The 26,466-nt window shown below is 55.8% G+C and overlaps 1 protein-coding gene across 9 annotated transcripts in view; it reads right to left on the reverse strand.

Annotated features, from left to right (window-relative positions):
* The window catches only part of LOC133052446 (granulocyte-macrophage colony-stimulating factor receptor subunit alpha-like), a 43,544-nt gene that overhangs the window by 6,460 nt on the left and 10,618 nt on the right, over positions 1-26,466 (reverse strand). For 6 of the 9 annotated variants that reach the window (XR_009692048.1, XM_061137343.1, XM_061137338.1 and 3 more), the window contains exons 2-9: positions 22,550-22,651; positions 21,199-21,341; positions 19,777-19,900; positions 18,496-18,622; positions 18,225-18,397; positions 17,680-17,813; positions 2,207-2,236; positions 1,538-1,673 (exon numbers count right to left, since the gene is read on the reverse strand). Coding sequence is in view for 8 of the 9 variants with exons in the window: in XM_061137343.1 (XP_060993326.1) it covers positions 1,538-1,673; positions 2,207-2,236; positions 17,680-17,813; positions 18,225-18,397; positions 18,496-18,622; positions 19,777-19,900; positions 21,199-21,341; positions 22,550-22,651 (969 nt within the window). In the remaining variant the exon portion in view is untranslated. Of the gene's footprint in view, positions 1-1,537; positions 1,674-2,206; positions 2,237-17,679; positions 17,814-18,224; positions 18,398-18,495; positions 18,623-19,776; positions 19,901-21,198; positions 21,342-22,549; positions 22,652-26,466 lie in introns of those variants that run through there. The other 3 variants (XM_061137345.1, XM_061137341.1, XM_061137344.1) reach the window with 2 other exon arrangements.

Below are 26,466 nucleotides of genomic sequence, written 5' to 3' on the forward strand. Positions count from 1 at the left end.
CACCGACTCGATGGACGTGAGTTAAACCAAACTCCAGCAGACAGTGATGGACAGGGAGGCCTGGCGTGCTGCGGTCCATGGTGTTGCTAAGAGTCGGACAAAAGTAAGGGACTGGATGACAGATGAGAGACGAGCCCAACACCACATTCAAAGCACCTAAAGCACGCTTGGAACACAGCAACCTAAAGACCATTTAATCTAAAAATGGACAGAAGAAAGGATGAATCGTTGAATAGGATGAACAGATCTAGGCAAACAGTTGTAAACCAAATTCCCTCCCATTTGGTGAATTTACTGCAATATTAATTCTTCTTTTAATATTTATGTCTTTATTTGACTGTGTTGGGGCTTAGCTGTGGCACGTGGGACCTAGTTCCGTGACCAGGGATTAAACATTGGGAGCACAGCCTCTCAGCCACTGCACCGGCAGGGAATTCCCTATGGCCTCTGTTTTATTTTTAGGGCTTTTTGCCTCAAGGCATGTGAGGTCTTAGCTCCCCAATCAGGGATCCAACACACATCCCCTGCATTGGAAGGCAGATCTTACCCGCTGGAACACTAGAGAAGTCCTCTCCCATCTATCCTTAAGCTTTAATTTCACGTGTCATTTAGAATAAGTGCTCTTTACAATAAACTATTTTCCTCTGTCTCTATTAGTCAGTCAGTCGTGTCTGACTCTTTGTGACCCCATGGACTGCAGACCACCGTTCCCTTCTCCAGGGGATCTTCCCAGGCCAGGAACCGAACCCAGGTCTCCTGCATTGCAGGCAGATTCTTTACCAACTGAGCTACAATTCACAACTAAGAATTCCTCTGTCCATGGGATTTCCCAGGCAAGAATACTGGAGTGGTTTGCCATTTTCTTCTCTAAAATGATTTTCCTAAATAGGGCACATTTTTCATCTGTGAATAGTCACAAATACAGTGAGAAACTCTCACTCTATCAGAGTGATTATAACCCGATTGACGTGTTCACTGATGCAATATTTCTCAGTATACACAGATAAAATGTGAGCTGTTAGGCAAAGCAGTATCTTTTCTTTTAAGCGACACATCAATTGTCAAAACTGCATGTTACAGATAGCAGGCGAAACAAACAACAACAACAAAATCATGTGGAGGTGAGTCAAGTCTGTTTTAGAACTGTATTCTGGGAAAAGTCAATTTTTACTTTTACTTTTTGGCCCATAGTTTAAATTAATGCTTCTCTGGTGGCTCAGACAGGAAAGAATCTGCCTGCAATGCAGGAGACCTGGGTTCGATCTCTGGGTGGGGAAGATCCCTGGAGGAGGGCATGGCAACCCACCCCAGTATTCTTGCCTGGAGAATCCCATGGACAGAGGCGTCTGGCAGGCTACAGTCCATGGGGTCGCAAAGAGTCAGGCACGACCAAGTAATTTTCACTTTCCCTGACTGGGTGTTGCTGATGCCAGGGGAAATGTCACCACGGGCTCGTGGACGGGAACGCTTCGCTGAATGGCTCAGAGAAGGACTCAGCATGCCGGGACCTGCCCGGGGATGGTCTCGGGACACCTACCGAACTCAACGGGCTGGCTCCAGGCACCCCAGCGGGCCTTCCGGGCGTCCGCTGTCCTTATCTTCACAGTATGTTTTGCTTTGGATCCCGGTTTCGGAAAGTTGTACCTATTCCCCGAGTCACCAAAAACCACAATCTTTGGAGAAAGCAGAAAGTTAGACTTGTGACCTGTGTTGAGAAAAAGATTGGGGGGGAGGGTGTCTTTTCAGTTGTCCAACTGGAGAGAAATATTCAAGCCCAGACCCTGCCAACTTGGGTGTGAATGCTGTAATTTGCGTCCTGCATACTGCAAAGAGATGGGTAGACAAATAAAGAGAATGGGTGAGTGTCCTGAATTTTCTGAGTGACTACTCCTGGGGATCCTGGGATCATTCAGTACAGATGAAGCGATAGTTGAGGAACTGCGGAGGATGTGGACAGACCCACAGACGGGTCATGGCCCCGCAAAGGATGTTCAGAGGACCAAGTTCAACTTCCTCATCAGATAGAGGAGGTTGCATGGCAACCCACTCCAGTGTTCTGGCCTGGAGAATCCCATGGACAGGGGAGGCTGGTGGGCTACAGTTCACGTAGTCACAGAGAGTCGGACAGAACTGAAGCCACTAGGCATGTCTACGGACACACGGGACTGAACTGCAAGGGGATATTTAGGGTCAGGGTCGGACTCACCGGTTGATTTCTACTGCTGCTGGTATCATGCTAGAAAAAAACACAAACCAAAACAGAATATTTACATCTCTCCATCTTGAAAGTTTTTCACAGATCTCTTCCCATCTCCCCCTTCCATGGAGTCAAGAGAAAAAAAAGAGTCAGGGCCCAAGACAGTTCAGCTCCTTATATTCCTCCCCTACGCCGGAGGTGGACACAAATAGAAGGAAGAACCTGACCACAGGACAGAGGGTGGACTTGGTTCACGGCTCCTATGGAGACATGGCTGCTGCTGGAATATATGAAGAAACCACATGGGCTACGAGGGCAGGGTCCACCTGTCTACACCAGGAATGGGAGGACGTGAGGAGGGTGACTCATGTCTACACTGGGTCAGGGGGACGTGAGGGTGAGTCATGTCTACACTGGGTCAGGGGACGTGAAGGTGGTTTCATGTCTACACTGGGTCAGGGGGACGTGAGGAGGTATCGTGTCTACACTGGGTCAGGGGGATGTGAGGAGGTATCGTGTGTACACTGGGTCAGGGGGACGTGAGGAGGTCAGTCATGTCTACACTGGGTCAGGGGGACGTGAGGAGGTATCGTGTCTACACTGGGTCAGGAGGACGTGAGGAGGGTGTCATGTCTACACTGGGTCTGGAGGACGTGAGGAGGGTGTCATGTCTACACTGGGTCAGGGGGACGTGAGGAGGTATCATGTCTACACTGGGTCAGGGCGACGTGAGGAGGGTGTCATGTCTACACTGGGTCAGGGGAACGTGAGGAAGTATCGTGTCTACACTGGGTCAGGGGGACGTGAGGAGGTATCATGTCTACACTGGGTCAGGAGGACGTGAGGAGGGTGTCATGTCTACACTGGGTCAGGAGTACGTGAGGAGGGTGTCATGTCTACACTGGGTCAGGGGCACGTGAGGAGTGTGTCATGTCTACAGTGGGTCAGGGTGAGTGACGAGGGTGAGTTATGTCTACCCTGTGTCAGGGGGACGTGAGGAGGGTGTCATGTCTACACTGGGTCAGGGGGACGTCAGGAGGGTGTCATGTCTACACTGGGTCAGGGCGATGTGAGGAGGTATCGTGTCTACACTGGGTCAGTGCGACGTGAGGTGGTATCGTGTCTACACTGGGTCATGGGGACGTGAGGAAGTATCGTGTCTACACTGGGTCATGGGGACGTGAGGAAGTATCGTGTCTACACTGAGTCAAGAGGACGTAAGGAGGGTGTCATGTCTACACTGGGTCAGGGCGACGTGAGGAGGTATCGTGTCTACACTGGGTCAGGGGAACGTGAGGAGGTATCGTTTGAGGAGGTATCGTGTCTACACTGGGTCAGGGGAACGTGAGGAGGTATTCCTTGAGGAGGTATCGTGTCTACACTGGGTCAGGGGGACGTGAGGAGGTGAGTCATGTCTACACTGGGTCAGGAGGACGTGAGGAGCTTGTCATGTCTACACTGGGTCAGGGGACGTGAAGGTGGTGTCATGTCTACACTGGGTCAGGGGGACGTGAGGAGGTATCGTGTCTACACTGGGTCAGGGGGACGTGAGGAGGTCAGTCATGTCTACACTGGGTCAGGAGGACGTGAGGAGGGTGTCATGTCTACACTGGGTCAGGAGGATGTGAGGAGGGTGAGTCATGTCTACACTGGGTCAGGAGGACGTGAGGAGGGTGTCATGTCTACACTGGGTCAGGAGGACGTGAGGAGGGTGTCATGTCTACACTGGGTCTGGAGGACGTGAGGAGGGTGTCATGTCTACACTGGGTCAGGGGGATGTGAGGAGGTATCATGTCTACACTGGGTCAGGAGGACGTGAGGAGGGTGTCATGTCTACACTGGGTCAGGAGGACGTGAGGAGGGTGTCATGTCTACACTGGGTCTGGAGGACGTGAGGATGGTGTCATGTCTACACTGGGTCTGGAGGACGTGAGGAGGTATCATGTCTACACTGGGTCAGGGCGACGTGAGGATGGTGTCATGTCTACACTGGGTCTGGAGGACGTGAGGAGGTATCGTGTCTACACTGGGTCAGGGGGACGTGAGGAGGTATCATGTCTACACTGGGTCAGGAGGACGTGAGGAGGGTGTCATGTCTACACTGGGTCAGGAGTACGTGAGGAGGGTGTCATGTCTACACTGGGTCAGGGGCACGTGAGGAGTGTGTCATGTCTACAGTGGGTCAGGGTGAGTGAGGAGGGTGAGTTATGTCTACCCTGTGTCAGGGGGACGTGAGGAGGGTGTCATGTCTACACTGGGTCAGGGGGACGTCAGGAGGGTGTCATGTCTACACTGGGTCAGGGCGATGTGAGGAGGTATCGTGTCTACACTGGGTCAGTGCGACGTGAGGTGGTATCGTGTCTACACTGGGTCATGGGGACGTGAGGAAGTATCGTGTCTACACTGAGTCAGGAGGACGTAAGGAGGGTGTCATGTCTACACTGGGTCAGGGCGACGTGAGGAGGTATCGTGTCTACACTGGGTCATGGGGACGTGAGGAAGTATCGTGTCTACACTGAGTCAGGAGGACGTAAGGAGGGTGTCCTGTCTACACTGGGTCAGGGCGATGTGAGGAGGTATCGTGTCTACACTGGGTCAGTGCGACGTGAGGTGGTATCGTGTCTACACTGGGTCATGGGGACGTGAGGAAGTATCGTGTCTACACTGAGTCAGGAGGACGTATGGAGGGTGTCATGTCTACACTGGGTCAGGGCGACGTGAGGAGGTATAGTGTCTACACTGGGTCATGGGGACGTGAGGAAGTATCGTGTCTACACTGAGTCAGGAGGACGTAAGGAGGGTGTCATGTCTACACTGGGTCAGGGCGACGTGAGGAGGTATCGTGTCTACACTGTGTCAGGGGAACGTGAGGAGGTATCGTTTGAGGAGGTATCGTGTCTACATTGGGTCAGGGGGATGTGAGGAGGTGACTCATGTCTACACTGGGTCAGAAGGACGTGAGGAGCTTGTCATGTCTACACTGGGTCAGGGGGACGTGAGGAGGGTGAGTTATGCCTAACCTGTGTCAGGAGGACGTGAGGAGGGTGTCATGTCTACACTGGGTCAGGGGGACGTGAGGAGGGTGAGTCACGTCTACACTGGGTCAGGGGGAAGTGAGGAAGGTGTCATGTCTACACTGGGTCAGGGGGACGTGAGGAGGTATCGTGTCTACACTGGGTCATGGGGATGTGAGGAGGTGAGTCATGTCTACACTGGGTCAGGGGGACGTGAGGAGGTATCATGTCTACAGTGGGTCAGGGGGACGTGAGGAGGTATCGTGTCTACACTGAGTCAGGAGGACGTAAGGAGGGTGTCATGTCTACACTGGGTCAGGGCGACGTGAGGAGGTATCGTGTCTACACTGTGTCAGGGGAACGTGAGGAGGTATCGTTTGAGGAGGTATCGTGTCTACATTGGGTCAGGGGGATGTGAGGAGGTGACTCATGTCTACACTGGGTCAGAAGGACGTGAGGAGCTTGTCATGTCTACACTGGGTCAGGGGGACGTGAGGAGGGTGTCATGTCTACACTGAGTCAGGAGGACGTAAGGAGGGTGTCATGTCTACACTGGGTCAGGGCGACGTGAGGAGGTATCGTGTCTACACTGTGTCAGGGGAACGTGAGGAGGTATCGTTTGAGGAGGTATCGTGTCTACATTGGGTCAGGGGGATGTGAGGAGGTGACTTATGTCTACACTGGGTCAGAAGGACGTGAGGAGCTTGTCATGTCTACACTGGGTCAGGGGGACGTGAGGAGGGTGAGTTATGCCTAACCTGTGTCAGGAGGATGTGAGGAGGGTGTCATGTCTACACTGGGTCAGGGGGACGTGAGGAGGGTGAGTCACGTCTACACTGGGTCAGGGGGACGTGAGGAGGGTGTCATGTCTACACTGGGTCAGGGGGACGTGAGGAGGTATCGTGTCTACACTGGGTCATGGGGATGTGAGGAGGTGAGTCATGTCTACACTGGGTCAGGGGGACGTGAGGAGGTATCATGTCTACAGTGGGTCAGGGGGACGTGAGGAGGTATCGTGTCTAAACTGGGTCATGGGGACGTGAGGAGGTGAGTCATGTCTACACTGGGTCAGGGGGACGTGAGGAGGTATCGTGTCTATACTGGGTCAGGGCGACGTGAGGGTGAGTCTTGTCTACACTGGGTCAGGAGGACGTGAGGAGGTATCGTGTCTACACTGGGTCATGGGGACGTGAGGAGGTGAGTCATGTCTACACTGGGTCAGGGGGACGTGAGGAGGTATCGTGTCTACACTGGGCCAGGGCGACGTGAGGCGGTATCGTGTCTACACTGGGTCAGGGGGACGTGAGGAGGTATCGTGTCTACACTGGGTCAGGGGGATGTGAGGAGGTATCGTGTCTACACTGGGTCAGGAGGACGTGAGGAGGGTGTCATGTCTACACTGGGTCAGGGGGACGTGAGGAGGTGAGTCATGTCTACACTGGGTCAGGGGGACGTGAGGAGGTATCGTGTCTACACTGGGTCAGGAGGACGTGAGGAGGGTGTCATGTCTACACTGGGTCAGGAGGACGTGAGGAGGGTGAGTCAAGTCTACCCTGGGTCAGGGGGACGTGAGGAGGGTGTCATGTCTACACTGGGTCAGGAGGACGTGAGGAGGGTGTCATGTCTACACTGGGTCAGGAGGACGTGAGGAGGGTGTCATGTCTACACTGGGTCAGGGGGACGTGAGGAGGGTGAGTTATGTCTACACTGGGTCATGGGGACGTGAGGAGGTATCGTGTCTACACTGGGTCAGGAGGACGTGAGGAGGGTGTCATGTCTACACTGGGTCAGGAGGACGTGAGGAGGGTGTCATGTCTACACTGGGTCAGGAGGACGTGAGGAGGGTGCGTCAAGTCTACACTGGGTCATGGGGACGTGAGGGTGAGTCATGTCTACACTGGGTCAGGGGGACGTGAGGAGGGTGTCTTGTCTACACTGGGTCAGGGGGACGTGAGGAGGGTGAGTCAAGTCTACACTGGGTCAGGGGGACGTGAGGGTGAGTCATGTCTACACTGGGTCAGGGGGACGTGACGAGGTTGTCATGTCTACACTGGGTCAGAGGCACGTGAGGAGGGTGAGTCAAGTCTACCCTGGGTCAGGGGGACGTGAGGAGGGTGTCATGTCTACACTGGGTCAGGGGGACGTGAAGAGGGTGAGTCAAGTCTACCCTGGTCAGGGGGACGTGAGGAGGGTGTCATGTCTACACTGGGTCAGGAGGACGTGAGGAGGGTGTCATGTCTACACTGGGTCAGGAGGACGTGAGGAGGGTGTTATGTCTACACTGGGTCAGGAGGACATGAGGAGGGTGACTCAAGTCTACCCTGGGTCAGGGGGACGTGAGGGTGAGTCATGTCTACCCTGGGTCAGGGGGACGTGAGGAGGGTGGCATGTCTACACTGGGTCAGGAGGACGTGAGGAGGGTGTCATGTCTACACTGGGTCAGGGGACGTGAAGGTGGTGTCATGTCTACACTGGGTCAGGGGGACGTGAGGAGGTATCATGTCTACACTGGGTCAGGGGGACGTGAGGAGGGTGTCATGTCTACACTGGGTCAGGGGGACGTGAGGAGGGTGAGTCAAGTCTACACTGGGTCAGGGGGACGTGAGGGTGAGTCATGTCTACACTGGGTCAGGGGGACGTGAGGAGGGTGTCATGTCTACACTGGGTCAGGGGGACGTGAGGAGGGTGAGTCAAGTCTACACTGGGTCAGGGGGACGTGAGTGTGAGTCATGTCTACACTGGGTCAGGGGGACGTGAGGAGGGTGTCATGTCTACACTGGGTTAGGGGCACGTGAGGAGGGTGAGTCAAGTCTACCCTGGGTCAGGGGGACGTGAGGAGGGTGTCATGTCTACACTGGGTCAGGAGGACGTGAGGAGGGTGTCATGTCTACACTGGGTCAGGAGGACGTGAGGAGGGTGTCATGTCTACACTGGGTCAGGAGGACGTGAGGAGGGTGTCATGTCTACACTGGGTCAGGAGGACGTGAGGAGGGTGTCATGTCAACACTGGGTCAGGGGGACGTGAAGAGGGTGTCATGTCTACACTGGGTCAGGGGGACGTGAGGAGGGTGAGTCAAGTCTACCCTGGGTCAGGGGGACGTGAGGGTGAGTCATGTCTACACTGGGTCAGGGGGACGTGAGGAGGGTGTCATGTCTACACTGGGTCAGGGGCACGTGAGGAGGGTGAGTCAAGTCTACCCTGGGTCAGGGGGACGTGAGGAGGGTGTCATGTCTACACTGGGTCACGGGGACGTGAGGAGGGTGAGTCAAGTCTACCCTGGGTTAGGGGGACGTGAGGAGGGTGTCATGTCTATACTGGGTCAGGAGGACGTGAGGAGGGTGTCATGTCTACACTGGGTCAGAGGCACGTGAGGAGGGTGAGTCAAGTCTACCCTGGGTCAGGGGGATGTGAGGAGGGTGTCATGTCTACACTGGGTCAGGGGGACGTGAGGAGGGTGAGTCAAGTCTACCCTGGGTCAGGGGGACGTGAGGAGGGTGTCATGTCTACACTGGGTCAGGAGGACGTGAGGAGGGTGTCATGTCTACACTGGGTCAGGAGGACGTGAGGAGGGTGTCATGTCTACACTGGGTCAGGAGTACGTGAGGAGGGTGTCATGTCTACACTGGGACAGGAGGACGTGAGGAGGGTGACTCAAGTCTACCCTGGGTCAGGGGGACGTGAGGGTGAGTCATGTCTACCCTGGGTCAGGGGGACGTGAGGAGGGTGTCATGTCTACACTGGGTCAGGAGGACGTGAGGAGGGTGAGTCAAGTCTACACTGTGTCAGGGGGACGTGAGGGTGAGTCATGTCTACACTGGGTCAGGGGGACGTGAGGGTGAGTCATGTTTACACTGGGTCAGGGGGACGTGAGGAGGGTGTCATGTCTACACTGGGTCAGGGGGACGTGAGGAGGTATCGTGTCTACACTGGGTCAGGAGGACGTGAGGAGGGTGTCATGTCTACACTGGGTCAGGGGACGTGAAGGTGGTGTCATTCTACACTGGGTCAGGGGGACGTGAGGAGGTATCATGTCTACACTGGGTCAGGGGAATGTGAGGAGGTATCGTGTCTACACTGGGTCAGGGGGACGTGAGGAGGTCAGTCATGTCTACACTGGGTCAGGGGGACGTGAGGAGGGTGTCATGTCTACACTGGGTCAGGGGGACGTGAGGAGGGTGTCATGTCTACACTGGGACAGGAGGACGTGTGGAGGTATCGTGTCTACACTGGGTCAGGAGGACGTGAGTAGGGTGTCATGTCTACACTGGGTCAGGGGGACGTGAGGAGGGTGAGTCAAGTCTACACTGGGTCAGGGGGACGTGAGGGTGAGTCATGTTTACACTGGGTCAGGGGGACGTGAGGAGGGTGTCATGTCTACACTGGGTCAGGGGGACGTGAGGAGGTATCGTGTCTACACTGGGTCAGGAGGACGTGAGGAGGGTGTCATGTCTACACTGGGTCAGGGGACGTGAAGGTGGTGTCATTCTACACTGGGTCAGGGGGACGTGAGGAGGTATCATGTCTACACTGGGTCAGGGGAATGTGAGGAGGTATCATGTCTACACTGGGTCAGGGGAATGTGAGGAGGTATCGTGTCTACACTGGGTCAGGAGGACGTGAGGAGGGTGAGTCACGTCTACCCTGGGTCAGGAGGACGTGAGGAGGTCAGTCATGTCTACACTGGGTCAGGAGGACGTGAGGAGGGTGTCATGTCTACACTGGGTCAGGAGGACGTGAGGAGGGTGAGTCATGTCTACACTGGGTCAGGAGGACGTGAGGAGGGTGTCATGTCTACACTGGGTCAGGAGGACGTGAGGAGGGTGTCATGTCTACACTGGGTCAGGGGGACGTGGAGGGTGAGTCAAGTCTACCCTGGGTCAGGGCGACGTGAGGAGGGTGAGTCAAGTCTACCCTGGGTCTGGGGGACGTGAGGAGGGTGTCATGTCTACACTGGGTCAGGAGGACGTGAGGAGCTTGTCATGTCTACACTGGGTCAGGAGGACTTGAGGAGGGTGTCATGTCTACACTGGGTCAGGGGGACGTGAGGAGGGTGAGTCACGTCTACCCTGGGTCAGGAGGACGTGAGGAGGGTGTCATGTCTACACTGGGTCAGGAGGACGTGAGGAGGGTGTCATGTCTACACTGGGTCAGGAGGACGTGAGGAGGGTGAGTCATGTCTACACTGGGTCAGGAGGACGTGAGGAGGGTGTCATGTCTACACTGGGTCAGGGGGACGTGAGGAGGGTGTCATGTCTACACTGGGTCAGGAGGACGTGAGGAGGGTGTCATGTCTACACTGGGACAGGAGGACGTGAGGAGGGTGACTCAAGTCTACCCTGGGTCAGGGGGACGTGAGGGTGAGTCATGTCTACCCTGGGTCAGGGGGACATGAGGAGGGTGTCATGTCTACACTGGGTCAGGAGGACGTGAGGAGGGTGAGTCAAGTCTACACTGTGTCAGGGGGACGTGAGGGTGAGTCATGTCTACACTGGGTCAGGGGGACGTGAGGGTGAGTCATGTCTACACTGGGTCTGGGGGACGTGAGGAGGGTGTCATGTCTACACTGGGTCAGGGGGACGTGAGGAGGTATCGTGTCTACACTGGGTCAGGAGGACGTGAGGAGGGTGTCATGTCTACACTGGGTCAGGGGACGTGAAGGTGGTGTCATTCTACACTGGGTCAGGGGGACGTGAGGGGGTATCATGTCTACACTGGGTCAGGGGGATGTGAGGAGGTATCGTGTCTACACTGGGTCAGGGGGACGTGAGGAGGTCAGTCATGTCTACACTGGGTCAGGGGGACGTGAGGAGGGTGTCATGTCTACACTGGGTCAGGGGGACGTGAGGAGGGTGTCATGTCTACACTGGGTCAGGAGGACGTGTGGAGGTATCGTGCCTACACTGGGTCAGGAGGACGTGAGTAGGGTGTCATGTCTACACTGGGTCAGGGGGACGTGAGGAGGGTGAGTCAAGTCTACACTGGGTCAGGGGGACGTGAGGGTGAGTCATGTCTACACTGGGTCAGGGGGACGTGAGCAGGGTGCCATGTCTACACTGGGTCAGGGGGACGTGAGGAGGGTGAGTCAAGTCTACACTGGGTCAGGGGGACGTGAGGGTGAGTCATGTCTACACTGGGTCAGGGGGACGTGAGGAGGGTGTCATGTCTACACTGGGTCAGGGGCACGTGAGGAGGGTGAGTCAAGTCTACCCTGGGTCAGGGGGATGTGAGGAGGGTGTCATGTCTACACTGGGTCAGGGGGACGTGAGGAGGGTGAGTCAAGTCTACCCTGGGTCAGGGGGACGTGAGGAGGGTGTCATGTCTACACTGGGTCAGGAGGACGTGAGGAGGGTGTCATGTCTACCCTGGGTCAGGAGGACGTGAGGAGGGTGAGTCAAGTCTACCCTGGGTCAGGGGGACGTGAGGGTGAGTCATGTCTACACTGGGTCAGGGGGACGTGAGGAGGGTGTCATGTCTACACTGGGTCAGGAGGACGTGAGGAGGGTGAGTCAAGTCTACACTGGGTCAGGGGGACGTGAGGAGGTATCATGTCTACACTGGATCAGGGGGACGTGAGGAGGGTGTCATGTCTACACTGGGTCAGGAGGACGTGAGGAGGGTGTCATGTCTACACTGGGTCAGGGGGACGTGAGGAGGTATCATGTCTACACTGGGTCAGGGGGACGTGAGGAGGGTGTCATGTCTACACTGGGTCAGGGGGACGTGAGGAGGGTGAGTCAAGTCTACCCTGGGTCTGGGGGACGTGAGGAGGGTGTCATGTCTACACTGGGTCACGAGGACGTGAGGGTGAGTCATGTCTACACTGGGTCAGGAGGACGTGAGGAGGGTGAGTTAAGTCTACACTGGGTCAGGGGGACGTGAGGAGGGTGAGTCAAGTCTACCCTGGGTCTGGGGGACGTGACGAGGGTGTCATGTCTACACTGGGCCAGGAGGACGTGAGGAGGGTGTCATGTCTACACTGGGTCACGAGGACGTGAGGAGGGTGTCATGTCTACACTGGGTCAGGGGGACGTGAGGAGGGTGAGTCACGTCTACCCTGGGTCAGGAGGACGTGAGGAGGGTGTCATGTCTACACTGGGTCAGGAGGACGTGAGGAGGGTGTCATGTCTACACTGGGTCAGGAGGACGTGAGGAGGGTGAGTCATGTCTACACTGGGTCAGGAGGACGTGAGGAGGGTGTCATGTCTACACTGGGTCAGGAGGACGTGAGGAGGGTGTCATGTCTACACTGGGTCAGGAGGACGTGAGGAGGGTGTCATGTCTACACTGGCTCAGGGGGACGTGAGGAGGGTGAGTCACGTCTACCCTGGGTCAGGAGGACGTGAGGAGGGTGTCATGTGTACACTGGGTCAGGAGGACGTGAGGAGGGTGTCATGTCTACACTGGGTCAGGAGGACGTGAGGAGGGTGAGTCATGTCTACACTGGGTCAGGAGGACGTGAGGAGGGTGTCATGTCTACACTGGGTCAGGAGGACGTGAGGAGGGTGTCATGTCTACACTGGGTCAGGGGGACGTGGAGGGTGAGTCACGTCTACCCTGGGTCAGGGGGACGTGAGGAGGGTGAGTCAAGTCTACCCTGGGTCTGGGGGACGTGAGGAGGGTGTCATGTCTACACTGGGTCAGGATGACGTGAGGAGGGTGTCATGTCTACACTGGGTCAGGAGGACGTGAGGAGGGTGTCATGTCTACACTGGGTCAGGAGGACGTGAGGAGGGTGTCATGTCTACACTGGCTCAGGGGGACGTGAGGAGGGTGAGTCACGTCTACCCTGGGTCAGGAGGACGTGAGGAGGGTGTCATGTCTACACTGGGTCAGGAGGACGTGAGGAGGGTGTCATGTCTACACTGGGTCAGGGGGACGTGAGGAGGGTGTCATGTCTACACTGGGTCAGGAGGACGTGAGGAGGGTGTCATGTCTACACTGGGTCAGGAGGACGTGAGGAGGGTGAGTCATGTCTACACTGGGTCAGGAGGACGTGAGGAGGGTGTCATGTCTACACTGGGTCAGGGGGACGTGAGGAGGGTGAGTCACGTCTACCCTGGGTCAGGAGGACGTGAGGAGGGTGTCATGTCTACACTGGGTCAGGAGGACGTGAGGAGGGTGTCATGTCTACACTGGGTCAGGAGGACGTGAGGAGGGTGAGTCATGTCTACACTGGGTCAGGAGGACGTGAGGAGGGTGTCATGTCTACACTGGGTCAGGAGGACGTGAGGAGGGTGTCATGTCTACACTGGGTCAGGGGGATGTGAGGAGGGTGTCATGTCTACAGTGGGTCAGGGGGACGTGAGGAGGGTGAGTCAAGTCTACCCTGGGTCAGGGGGACGTGAGGAGGGTGAGTCATGTCTACACTGGGTCAGGAGGACGTGAGGAGGGTGTCATGTCTACACTGGGTCAGGAGGACGTGAGGAGGGTGAGTCATGTCTACACTGGGTCAGGAGGACGTGAGGAGGGTGTCATGTCTACACTGGGTCAGGGGGACGTGAGGAGGGTGAGTCACGTCTACCCTGGGTCAGGAGGACGTGAGGAGGGTGTCATGTCTACACTGGGTCAGGAGGACGTGAGGAGGGTGTCATGTCTACACTGGGTCAGGGGGATGTGAGGAGGGTGTCATGTCTACACTGGGTCAGGAGGACGTGAGGAGGGTGTCATGTCTACACTGGGTCAGGAGGACGTGAGGAGGGTGTCATGTCTACACTGGGTCAGGGGGACGTGAGGAGGGTGTCATGTCTACACTGGGTCAGGAGGACGTGAGGAGGGTGTCATGTCTACACTGGGACAGGAGGACGTGAGGAGGGTGACTCAAGTCTACCCTGGGTCAGGGGGACGTGAGGGTGAGTCATGTCTACCCTGGGTCAGGGGGACATGAGGAGGGTGTCATGTCTACACTGGGTCAGGAGGACGTGAGGAGGGTGAGTCAAGTCTACACTGTGTCAGGGGGACGTGAGGGTGAGTCATGTCTACACTGGGTCAGGGGGACGTGAGGGTGAGTCATGTCTACACTGGGTCTGGGGGACGTGAGGAGGGTGTCATGTCTACACTGGGTCAGGGGGACGTGAGGAGGTATCGTGTCTACACTGGGTCAGGAGGACGTGAGGAGGGTGTCATGTCTACACTGGGTCAGGGGACGTGAAGGTGGTGTCATTCTACACTGGGTCAGGGGGACGTGAGGGGGTATCATGTCTACACTGGGTCAGGGGGATGTGAGGAGGTATCGTGTCTACACTGGGTCAGGGGGACGTGAGGAGGTCAGTCATGTCTACACTGGGTCAGGGGGACGTGAGGAGGGTGTCATGTCTACACTGGGTCAGGGGGACGTGAGGAGGGTGTCATGTCTACACTGGGTCAGGAGGACGTGTGGAGGTATCGTGCCTACACTGGGTCAGGAGGACGTGAGTAGGGTGTCATGTCTACACTGGGTCAGGGGGACGTGAGGAGGGTGAGTCAAGTCTACACTGGGTCAGGGGGACGTGAGGGTGAGTCATGTCTACACTGGGTCAGGGGGACGTGAGCAGGGTGCCATGTCTACACTGGGTCAGGGGGACGTGAGGAGGGTGAGTCAAGTCTACACTGGGTCAGGGGGACGTGAGGGTGAGTCATGTCTACACTGGGTCAGGGGGACGTGAGGAGGGTGTCATGTCTACACTGGGTCAGGGGCACGTGAGGAGGGTGAGTCAAGTCTACCCTGGGTCAGGGGGATGTGAGGAGGGTGTCATGTCTACACTGGGTCAGGGGGACGTGAGGAGGGTGAGTCAAGTCTACCCTGGGTCAGGGGGACGTGAGGAGGGTGTCATGTCTACACTGGGTCAGGAGGACGTGAGGAGGGTGTCATGTCTACCCTGGGTCAGGAGGACGTGAGGAGGGTGAGTCAAGTCTACCCTGGGTCAGGGGGACGTGAGGGTGAGTCATGTCTACACTGGGTCAGGGGGACGTGAGGAGGGTGTCATGTCTACACTGGGTCAGGAGGACGTGAGGAGGGTGAGTCAAGTCTACACTGGGTCAGGGGGACGTGAGGAGGTATCATGTCTACACTGGATCAGGGGGACGTGAGGAGGGTGTCATGTCTACACTGGGTCAGGAGGACGTGAGGAGGGTGTCATGTCTACACTGGGTCAGGGGGACGTGAGGAGGTATCATGTCTACACTGGGTCAGGGGGACGTGAGGAGGGTGTCATGTCTACACTGGGTCAGGGGGACGTGAGGAGGGTGAGTCAAGTCTACCCTGGGTCTGGGGGACGTGAGGAGGGTGTCATGTCTACACTGGGTCACGAGGACGTGAGGGTGAGTCATGTCTACACTGGGTCAGGAGGACGTGAGGAGGGTGAGTTAAGTCTACACTGGGTCAGGGGGACGTGAGGAGGGTGAGTCAAGTCTACCCTGGGTCTGGGGGACGTGACGAGGGTGTCATGTCTACACTGGGCCAGGAGGACGTGAGGAGGGTGTCATGTCTACACTGGGTCACGAGGACGTGAGGAGGGTGTCATGTCTACACTGGGTCAGGGGGACGTGAGGAGGGTGAGTCACGTCTACCCTGGGTCAGGAGGACGTGAGGAGGGTGTCATGTCTACACTGGGTCAGGAGGACGTGAGGAGGGTGTCATGTCTACACTGGGTCAGGAGGACGTGAGGAGGGTGAGTCATGTCTACACTGGGTCAGGAGGACGTGAGGAGGGTGTCATGTCTACACTGGGTCAGGAGGACGTGAGGAGGGTGTCATGTCTACACTGGGTCAGGAGGACGTGAGGAGGGTGTCATGTCTACACTGGCTCAGGGGGACGTGAGGAGGGTGAGTCACGTCTACCCTGGGTCAGGAGGACGTGAGGAGGGTGTCATGTGTACACTGGGTCAGGAGGACGTGAGGAGGGTGTCATGTCTACACTGGGTCAGGAGGACGTGAGGAGGGTGAGTCATGTCTACACTGGGTCAGGAGGACGTGAGGAGGGTGTCATGTCTACACTGGGTCAGGAGGACGTGAGGAGGGTGTCATGTCTACACTGGGTCAGGGGGACGTGGAGGGTGAGTCACGTCTACCCTGGGTCAGGGGGACGTGAGGAGGGTGAGTCAAGTCTACCCTGGGTCTGGGGGACGTGAGGAGGGTGTCATGTCTACACTGGGTCAGGATGACGTGAGGAGGGTGTCATGTCTACACTGGGTCAGGAGGACGTGAGGAGGGTGTCATGTCTACACTGGGTCAGGAGGACGTGAGGAGGGTGTCATGTCTACACTGGCTCAGGGGGACGTGAGGAGGGTGAGTCACGTCTACCCTGGGTCAGGAGGACGTGAGGAGGGTGTCATGTCTACACTGGGTCAGGAGGACGTGAGGAGGGTGTCATGTCTACACTGGGTCAGGGGGACGTGAGGAGGGTGTCATGTCTACACTGGGTCAGGAGGACGTGAGGAGGGTGTCATGTCTACACTGGGTCAGGAGGACGTGAGGAGGGTGAGTCATGTCTACACTGGGTCAGGAGGACGTGAGGAGGGTGTCATGTCTACACTGGGTCAGGGGGACGTGAGGAGGGTGAGTCACGTCTACCCTGGGTCAGGAGGACGTGAGGAGGGTGTCATGTCTACACTGGGTCAGGAGGACGTGAGGAGGGTGTCATGTCTACACTGGGTCAGGAGGACGTGAGGAGGGTGAGTCATGTCTACACTGGGTCAGGAGGACGTGAGGAGGGTGTCATGTCTACACTGGGTCAGGAGGACGTGAGGAGGGTGTCATGTCTACACTGGGTCAGGGGGATGTGAGGAGGGTGTCATGTCTACAGTGGGTCAGGGGGACGTGAGGAGGGTGAGTCAAGTCTACCCTGGGTCAGGGGGACGTGAGGAGGGTGAGTCATGTCTACACTGGGTCAGGGGGGCGTGAGGAGGGTGTCATGTCTACACTGGGTCAGGGGGGCGTGAGGGTGAGTCATGTCTACACTGCGTCCAGGTGGAAGAGAATGATGGTTCTTGCTTGTCTATACTGGATTCAGGTACAGAAGGAGAGCATCTTCCTCGCCCGCGTGGGTTCCGGAGGTCATAGGAAAAGGGTTCCTTCCTGTCTACACTGGTTCCAGATGAATTTGAGTAGCGGGCTCTTGTCTTAACGTGGGTGCCTGTGGACCTGCAGTAGATGGATCCTGCTTCTTATCTACACTGGGGCTGGGCAGACAGGCTTCCGTGGCCTCACCTGTGTCCACGCTGGGTCCCGTTGGACTTGAACTAGAGGCCTCTAGTCCAATGGGTCCCCGGGGACATATAGTAGTGGGATCCTGCTTTCTTCTCTACGCTGGGTCTGGGCAGCCAGGTTTCCGAGGGCTCACCCGCGTCTGCACTGGGTCCAGCTGGCCTTGGAGCGGACCCTGGATCTCCCCCGACGCCCACCCCTTCTGCACCCTCTTTGGTGTCGGGCGGCGGGGCAGCCTGCCAGGCTCCCTGAGGCTCACTGCCCTGCTCGGAGCCGAGTCCGCTCACCCATCTCTGGATGTCCAGCTGGTACTGGAACTCCCTGTTGGACCGAGGCTGCCGGGTCCTGGGCTGTTCCCAGCGGATGAGGCAGTGGGACTCATTGCAGTGGACGGTGATGTTGTCGGGAGCGTTGTACTGCTCTGTAAGAGACCCCACCACCCCCAGAGACACCTGTGATGCGGAATGCCTCCCCTGGACCACGGAGGGGAGACCCGTTTCTGCCATCCCGACACGAACAGGAGCTCCCAATTTAACCAGGAGGAGGGAGCAGGTTCCGAGCCTGCAATAATTCGTCTGGAAGCAAGGGCTGCTGCTGGCTCTCACCAGGAGCGAGCATTCAGACGTGGGAGCGGGTGTTCTTTCAGATGCTCCAAAAAGGGACCACGATTTCTGACCTCCAGAACCCTGGGACAAAACATTTCCGTTCTTTGAAGCCTCCCAGTCTGTGGTCATTTGTTATAGCATCTCCGGGAACCTCAACGCAGATGCCTACACAAATTCTGTCACGTCAAACTAACCAGTGCTTTTAAATTCCGGGTGGTTGTTCTCACCTATTTCCTTTAACAGCAAAAGCGAGTCGAAGAACTGGATTCCTGTTTCTTGGCTGGTGCCGTTAACCAGGAAGTAACTATACGACGTTAACCCCGAGAGGTCTCGGAGGTGACATCCCACGTGAGTCCCCGAGTCTTTCAGGTAATGAGGACATTCCCTTTCGATTCTCTTCCTGTGAGATCCCCAAAACGTTCAGAGAACCATCAGGGCAGTTTTCGCTTCTGCATAGCACCTATCTCTCAGGGTGCTCTACATGAGGTCGACACTTACTTTGATCGCGTGTACAAAAAATACTGGACGTCGTCGGGGGCCGCTCGGCCCTTGGCCCAGCTGCAGTTCATGAAATCCGCATCGTAGATGACACAGGAGAAGTTTCGGGCAGCCGTGCCCTCCCTACCTGGGAAGGGACAGAAACAAAACAATGACGTTTAAACGGGGATGGACCTGATGGCTTCACGGTTCAAAGAAGAATCAATACCGGTCCTTCTCAGGCTCTTCCCGAAAAACAGAAGAATAAGTTCCAGGGATCTAACACACAAGGTGATGGATACAGTTGACAATACTGCATTGTCCACTTGAAATTCCCTAAGAGAAAAGAAATGAAATTAAAAGACGCTTGCTCAAAGGAAGAAAAGCTATGACCAACGTAGACAGCATATTAAAAGGCAGAGACATTACTTTGGCGACAAAGAGCCGTCTAGTCAAGGCTACGGTTTTTCCAGTGGTCAGGTATGGATGTGAGAGTTGGACTATCAAGAAAGCTGAGCGCAGAAGAATGGATGCTTTTGAACTGTGGTGTTGGAGAAGACTCTTGAGAGTCCCTTGGACTGCAAGGAGATCAAACCAGTCCATCCTGAAGGAAATCAGTCCTGAATATTCATTGGAAAAACTGACGCTGAAACTAAAACTTCAATCCTTTGGCCACCTGATGCGAAGAGCTGACTCACTGGAAAAGACCCTGATGCTGGGAAAGATTGAGGGCAGGAGGAGAAGGGGGCAACAGAGGATGAGATGGTTGGATGGCATCACCGACTCGATGGACATGAGTTTGAGCAAACTCTGGGAGTTGGTGATGGACAGGGAGGCCTGGCGTGCTGCAGTCCATGGGGTGACAGAGTCAGACCATACTGAACTGAAGAGGGAAGATCCCTTCAGGGTTCTCACCACACACACACAAAAAAACCAACCAAGCAACCAACAAGAACAGACGCGACCGAATAGATACATTAACAGCTCATTTGCGGTCATCGTTTCACGGAGCGCGTAGACATTGAAAACGGCACTTGTGGGAATTCCCTGGCTGCCCAGTGGTTAGGGCTCTGCAGCTTCACTGCTGTGGGCCTGGGTTCAATCCCCGGTCAGGGACGTCAGGTTCCACAAGCCGCAGAGGGCCGCCAGAACCAAAAACACCGAAATGACAAAGCCCAAAAAATCCTCAGAGATACACAACTGCTGTGCGTCAGACACATCTCCGTGAAGCTGAAAAAGGCGGGACGGTGGACTCTGAATGCTCGTGGGGAGCAGAAGGGTCACCCGCCGTGTTTTCCCTACCTGGGTTACTGTAGACCAGCCTTTCTGAAAGCTGTCTCTGGTTGACATTTACTTGGACGGTGAGCGTGACTCCCCCGTGGAGAGAACAGTCCGGAAATGTGCAGTGACATTCGTTGTCTTTGACCTGAAGAGATGCAACCAGCCAGTGGGTTAAGAAGAACCTGTCTTCTTTCCTTGCATCCTCAAACGCCATGTGCTCCTGCACTGACCCCCGTCAGGACGTTCACCTCCGTGTGTGAAATCTCGCCCCAGGTACCTTCTTTGAGAAGACGCCCACTAACTAGCAAGGCTCAGAAAGTCCGTGTTCAGAGCTTACCTTTTTAAGAAAAAAAAAATTATTTTTAATTGGAGTTATAATTGTTTTGGGCTTCCAAGGTGGCTCAGTGGGTAAAGAATTTACCTGCAATGCAGGTGACGCAAGAGACATGGGTTCCATCCCTCGGATGGGAAAGATCCTCTGGAGGAGGGCATGGCAACCCACTCCAGTATTCTTGCCTAGAGAATCCCATGGTCAGAGGAGCCTGGCGGGGCTAGAGTCCATAGCATCGCAAACAGTCAGAAACGACTGAAGGGACATGCAGGTAATGGCTTTACAAGATTCTGTTAGGTTTTGCTACAACAACGTGAATCAGCTAGAAGTATACATACGTCCCCTCCTCCGAACCCACCTGGAACTCACCAGGGATCTTGTAAAAATGCACAGTCTGGTTACACAAGTCCCAGGTGAGGTCTGGGAGCCTCTATTTGTCACAAAACTCCCAAGGGACGCAGGCTGGACTGCTCTTTGCGCCCTCACCGCTTAAACCTTTCTCTGGAACCTCACGCTCCCCGCGTGTGCTTTTGGCCACAGCATGCAGGCTGTGGGAATCTTTGTTCCCCGACCAGGGACTGAACCCGCAACCCCTGCACTGGAAGCTCAAAGTCTTAAACCAGCAGGCAAGTCCCCACACCCTCTTCCACGGGATTGATTTTTCTTGTCTCATCTCATAGTCATCATTCCCTCACGGACGGCATCCTGACACTATATCCAAGTCAGTCTGTTTCCAAGTAACAGGCGAAGCAAATGCGGTTTCTTTCTCAGGATCAGGTCTAGCATGTGGACCGACGAAGCCAAAGAACGTGGCTCTCCCCGCAGGGAAAGTCAGCCTACTGAATACATCTTGGACATGAGGGTCACTTCCCCGGTGCACCTCGAACCATGACTTCCTCCATGCATCCCCAGCCACGCTTGTGCTTTTGTCTCCCACGCTTGACGAGAGCTCTACAAAGGATACCAACGGGGCCCGTCCAATCTACCTCCTTGTTGCTGCTCAGCCCCTCCGTCTGACTCTTTGCGACCCCATGGATTGCAGCACGCCAGGCTCCCGTTGTCCTTCACCATCTCCCCGAATTTCCTCAAGCTCGTTGCCCGCACCACCTCACCTTTTTCTTAATCAGCCCCTTCTCCTTGTGAATCAACACGCATTCCCCGTACGTAGTGTTCTCCTTGCAGTCCCAAGTCAGCCTCGTCGTCTTTGGGTCGAACTTCACATTTAGGCTGGAGTTTGGCTTCACAGTTGGAAGATCTGAAAGACGTGACCTCAGGAATCAAAAAAAAACTCCCCCTTTCCCAACTCCATGCCCACTTAAGCAATTCGTCTCAGGTCTTGCAAGCAAGGATCGGCGTTGTTGGGGGTCAACTGTCAACCAACCACCTCTTGTCAAATCCTCTTTGTCCCCTACTGTCTGTCCCGTCTCTGCTTCCTGCCCCTTTCTCCAAGTGGAAGGATGTTTCTGTTGTTGTTGTTCAGTCTCTAAGCCATGTCTGACTCTTTGTGACCCCCTGGACTGTAGCCCGCCAGGCTCCTCTGTCCGTGGGATGCTCCAGGCAAGAATACGGCAGTGGGTTGCCATGTCCGCCTCTGGGGGCGGGGGAGAGGGTCTTCCCAACCCAAGGATGGAACCCGCGTCTCCTGCATTGCAGGCAGATTCTTCACCTCTGAGCCACCAGGGTAGGCCAAGGGGAGACGTCTACCATGACAATAAATGAAGACCAACCAAGTGAGAAGGAGCGGAGGCTATCTACTCCCATCTCGTCACGGGCACCTGTGTCTGCAGGATGGGTGCGGGACTATTCACATAACCACAAGGGGTGAACACAACAGGAGTTATAATGCTGGCAGACTTTGGAATAGAAGGAAAATCATGAAATTAGACACAGTCGTAGGCATGGCCATGCCCACGGCCATGCCAACAAAGGTCCGTCTAGTCAAAGCTATGGCTTTCCCAGTGGTCATGTATGGATGTGAGAGTTGGACCATACAGAAAGCTGAGCTCCGAAGAATGGATGCTTTTGAACTGAGGTGTTGCAAAAGACTCTTAAGGGTGCCTTGGACTGCAAGGAGATCAGACAAGTCCATCCTGAAGGAAATCAGTCCTGAATATTCATTGGAAGGACCGATGCTGAAGCTGAAACTCCAATCCTTTGGCCACCTGATGCAGAGAATCGACTCATTAGGAAAGACCCTGATGCTGGGAAAGATTGAGGGCAGGAGGAGAAGGGGATGACAGAGGATGAGATGGTTGGATGGCATCACCGACTCCCTGGACACGAATTTGAGCAAGCTCCGGGAGTTGGTGATGGACAAGGAGGCCTGGCGTGCTGCGGTCCATGGGGTCGCAAAGAATCAGCCACGACTGAGCGACTGAGCTGAACTGATAGGCACGTGTCTCAGAAGCTGGAGTCCGGGGAATGGGGGAGGCAGAAAGAGGTCAGGCACGTTCACATACTCACCCTGCTGCTCCTGGGTGAGGAGCCAGGCAGAGTCGAGCACCACGGACAGGAGGACAACCACGGCCAGGAGACTCGCGGGGCTTCCCGGACGACGCAGAAGCTCTGCAGGGAGAGAAAAACCAGCCTTCATGGGAGTCTTGATGCGGACACCAGTGATGTTTCCCCAGGGAGATGGGGCGGGGGGCGGGGGGGGGAAAGGAAACCACAGGACTCTCTCCAGGGTGGTGGTCGGCATGGACAATGTGCCTGGCCAGCATCCTGGGTCACTGGCTTACAGTGGTTAAGACTCCACCCTCCCAACGCCGGAGGCCGTGGTTTCGATCCTTGGTCACTGTACTAAGATTCCCCATGGTACATGGTGCAGCCAAAAAATAAATAAATTAACTAAATAGACAATTTGAAAGAGGGTTCAAAGTGCATGGGCTTCCCAGGTGGCAGAGAATCTGCCTGCCAACACAGGAGACTTAAGAGATCCTGGTTTGATCCCTGGGTTGGGAAGGTCCCCTGGAGAAGGGAATGGCAACGCACTCCATTATTCTTGCCCGGAGAATCCCATGGACGGAGGAGTCTGGCGGGCTATAGCCCATGGGGTCCCAAAGAGTCGGGCACGACTGAGCGATTTAGCACACACACAGTGCGTGATTCCAGTTCTATGACTTTCCGGAAAAGGTAAAACTATAGCTGAGCGCAAAAGAATCGATGCTTTCAAACTGTGGTGGTGGAGAACCCTATTGAGAGTCCGTCGGACCGCAAGGAGATCCAACCAGTCCATCCTAAAGGAAATCAGTCCTGAATATTCATTGGAAGGACTGAAGCTGAAGCTGAAGCTCCAATACTCTGGCCACCTGATGCAAAGAGCTGACTCACTGGAAAAGACCCTGATGCTGGGAAAGACTGAAGGCGGGAGCAGAAGGGGACGACAGAGGAAGAGATGGTTGGATGGCATCACTGACTCAATGGACATGAATCTGAACAAACTCCAGAAGACGGTGGAGATGAGTCTGAACAAACTCCAGGAGATGGCGAAGGACAGGGAGGCCTGGCGGGCTTCAGCCCACGGAGTCTCAAAGAGTCAGACACGAGTAAGTGAGTGAACAGCAACACTGGACACAGAAAAAGCATCAGTGGTTGTCAGGGGTTATGAGAACAGGAGGGATGATCAGGTGCAGGACAGGAAACTTTTAGGGCAGTGGAAATATTCTGCTCTAATGACGGATACATGCCGTCACACATTTGTCCAAACCCCCAGAACGTCCAACAGCAAGTTCAGTTCCGTTCAGTCGCTCAGTCGTGTCCGACTCTCTGTGACCCCATGGACTGCAGCACGCCGGGCTTCCCTGTCCATCGCCAACTCCCGGAGTTTACTCAAACTCATGTCCATCGAGTCGGTGATGCCATCCAACCCTCTCATCCTCTATCATCCCCTTCTCCTCCCGCCCTCAATCTTTCCCAGCATCAGGGTGTTTTCCAATGACTCAGCCCTTCACATCCGGCAGCCAAAGTATTGGAGTGACCCCCTAATGCAAATTATGACTTTGAGTCAAGAACATAGCGTCAAACTTGCTCCATCAATTGCAAGAGACGTTCCACACCGACGCTTGGTGTCCGCCGTTGCGGAACTAACTCTAGGGGGAAGTGGGTACACAGGAATTCCCAACACTTTCCAAACCTCATGTTTCTGCAAACCTACACTCGCCCCAGACAAATAAACTCGAATAACATTAAACAAAAAATGTAGGGGCTTCCCTGGTGGTCCAGGTGTTAAGACGGAGAGCTTCCCATGCGGGAGGCTCGGGTTCCATCGCTGGCTGGGGAACTAAGATCTCACATGCTGCACATATCAGGTGAAAAATATAAAATTAAAAGATCAAACTTAAAAAAAAAAACAAATCTACAAAGGTACCGTGCTCTATCCCCCACAAAGCCACACTCCACAGAAAACAGCTGATCGTTCAGCTGGGTTTGGGGTGGCATCTGTGGACGTGCCCACCGTTTCCCCAGCGGTATTTTTCAGTTGAGCTTCCCCGGTGGCTCATATGGTGAAGGGCCCGCCTGCCAACGCAGGAGACTCGGTTTCGATTCCCAGGCCGGGAAGATCCCCTGGAGGAGGGCGTGGCAACCCGCTCCAGCGTTCTCGTCTGGAGAATCCCTCCAATGGACAGAGGAGCCTGGCGGGGCTATGGTCCACGGGGCCACCAAAAATCAGACCCGGCTGGTTCTGGTCGGGGTGATTCCTTTCCAGTATTGCTGTCACTTGCAATGTGCCTTTACATTTGCGTACGGTGCAAATCTCCATTTGTCTCGAGCTCCGATCTAGCAGACCCCCTCCTCATCTCCTGCTCCCGGGAATCCCATCCTCTGGACCCTGTATCTTTTCCCAGAGGGCTCCCCGCTACCTGTCTCTATTTTACCAGGCACGGTCGAATTTTCGATCATGTGCTTGGGTTTTTGGAGTCTACCGGTCTCAAGGTGGCTTTCTGTCTCTTGGGGAGTTCCTTTCCTGGGGGTTGCCGTGAGAAATGACATGCTTTTTTTTTTCTCTGATCTTTGTTCCTCCTTGCCTGTTTCCCTGTATCTCTCCCTTCCTTTTCTCCCCCTCCCTGCATCCCTGCATCATTCCTGTCTCCTTCCATCTTCCTCTTCCTCCCTCTGGTCCTCACAGACCATCTTCCACTTCTCCACTCAGCCGTAGCTCCGCTCCGCTCCACTCCGAAGACCTTGCATCTCAGACGCACGTCCAGTTCAGAGCCTTCAGGGTCCAGTCCCCAGCCAGGGGGCTTCGTCCACCCTCCACCCAGGCGCTCAGACCCCCTTGAGGGACCCACCACCCGCAGACGGCCGGCGCACATTCCGCACGGCATCTCATTCTTGGCCCGCGTCTCCCCTCTGGTGACACGGGCGTCTCCACGGGGGGAACCTCCTGGCTCCTGTGGGCATCTCCACTGGGAAAGACGCCCCCCACATCCCTGCATCCCAGCTGCCCTCGCTCGCCCAGTCCCCCTGGGTCATGTTTCGGAGACACGTTCATGACGGTCGCAGTCTGCTGACCCTGCACAGACTCCAGACCAGGCCCTCCTCCTGGTCAGTCGCGAGTCTGACTTTGCGACCCCATGGACTGCAGCCCCGCCAGGCTCCTCTGTCCGTGGGATTCTGCAGGCAAGAATGCTGGAGTGGGTTGCCATGCCCTCCTCGAAGGCATCCTCCCAACCCAGGGATCGAACCATGCCCTCCTCGAAGGCATCCTCCCAACCCAGGGATCGAACCTACGGCGTTCCCTGCATCTTCTGTCTTGCAGGCAGATTTTTTTTTTTTTTTGTAACCACTGAGCCACGCTATAAGCTCCCACCCTCCCCCCACCCCCGACACCCTCACCATCTCTGCTAACAAGTCCCCTGGGCCTCCTATGTTTAACTCTCTGCTGTTTACAGATATACCCACCCTCTTCTGCCCACTTCCCCGCCTTCTCTTCTCAGACTCATTCAGACTGTCTGCACTTTCACCAGGTCCTCCGGGCCGGATGCCGAGGACGGAGGACCGCAAGCACCCTCCCCCCTTAAGGACAGGGACACCTGTCCGCCAGCACTCCTGGGGACAAGCACCCAGCCTCAGATTCCTGCCCCCCCCCGCCCCAACACCTTCTACCCCGTTCCCCCCAGGGAACCTCACTTGCCATCACAGAGGGGGAAAAAACAAAACCAAACCAAACCACCCACCAGAACCGTTCCAACTTTCCCGCCTGACCGTCATCTCCTGTTCCCCCGCCTCAGGGACCCACCCCATGACGCCGCCCCACGCAGACTTCGTCTTTCTCGGGGGTCTGCTGTCTGAGCCCCTCCGGGGGAGGCTGTTTTCCTGCAGTGGGGAGGGGGTGTGGTTGTCTGCCCACTGCCCCCTGGAACCTCTCAGAGAGGACCTTC

The sequence above is a fragment of the Dama dama genome, chromosome X (genome assembly GCF_033118175.1).
Source record: "Dama dama isolate Ldn47 chromosome X, ASM3311817v1, whole genome shotgun sequence".
NCBI classification, from domain to species: Eukaryota; Metazoa; Chordata; class Mammalia; order Artiodactyla; family Cervidae; genus Dama; species Dama dama.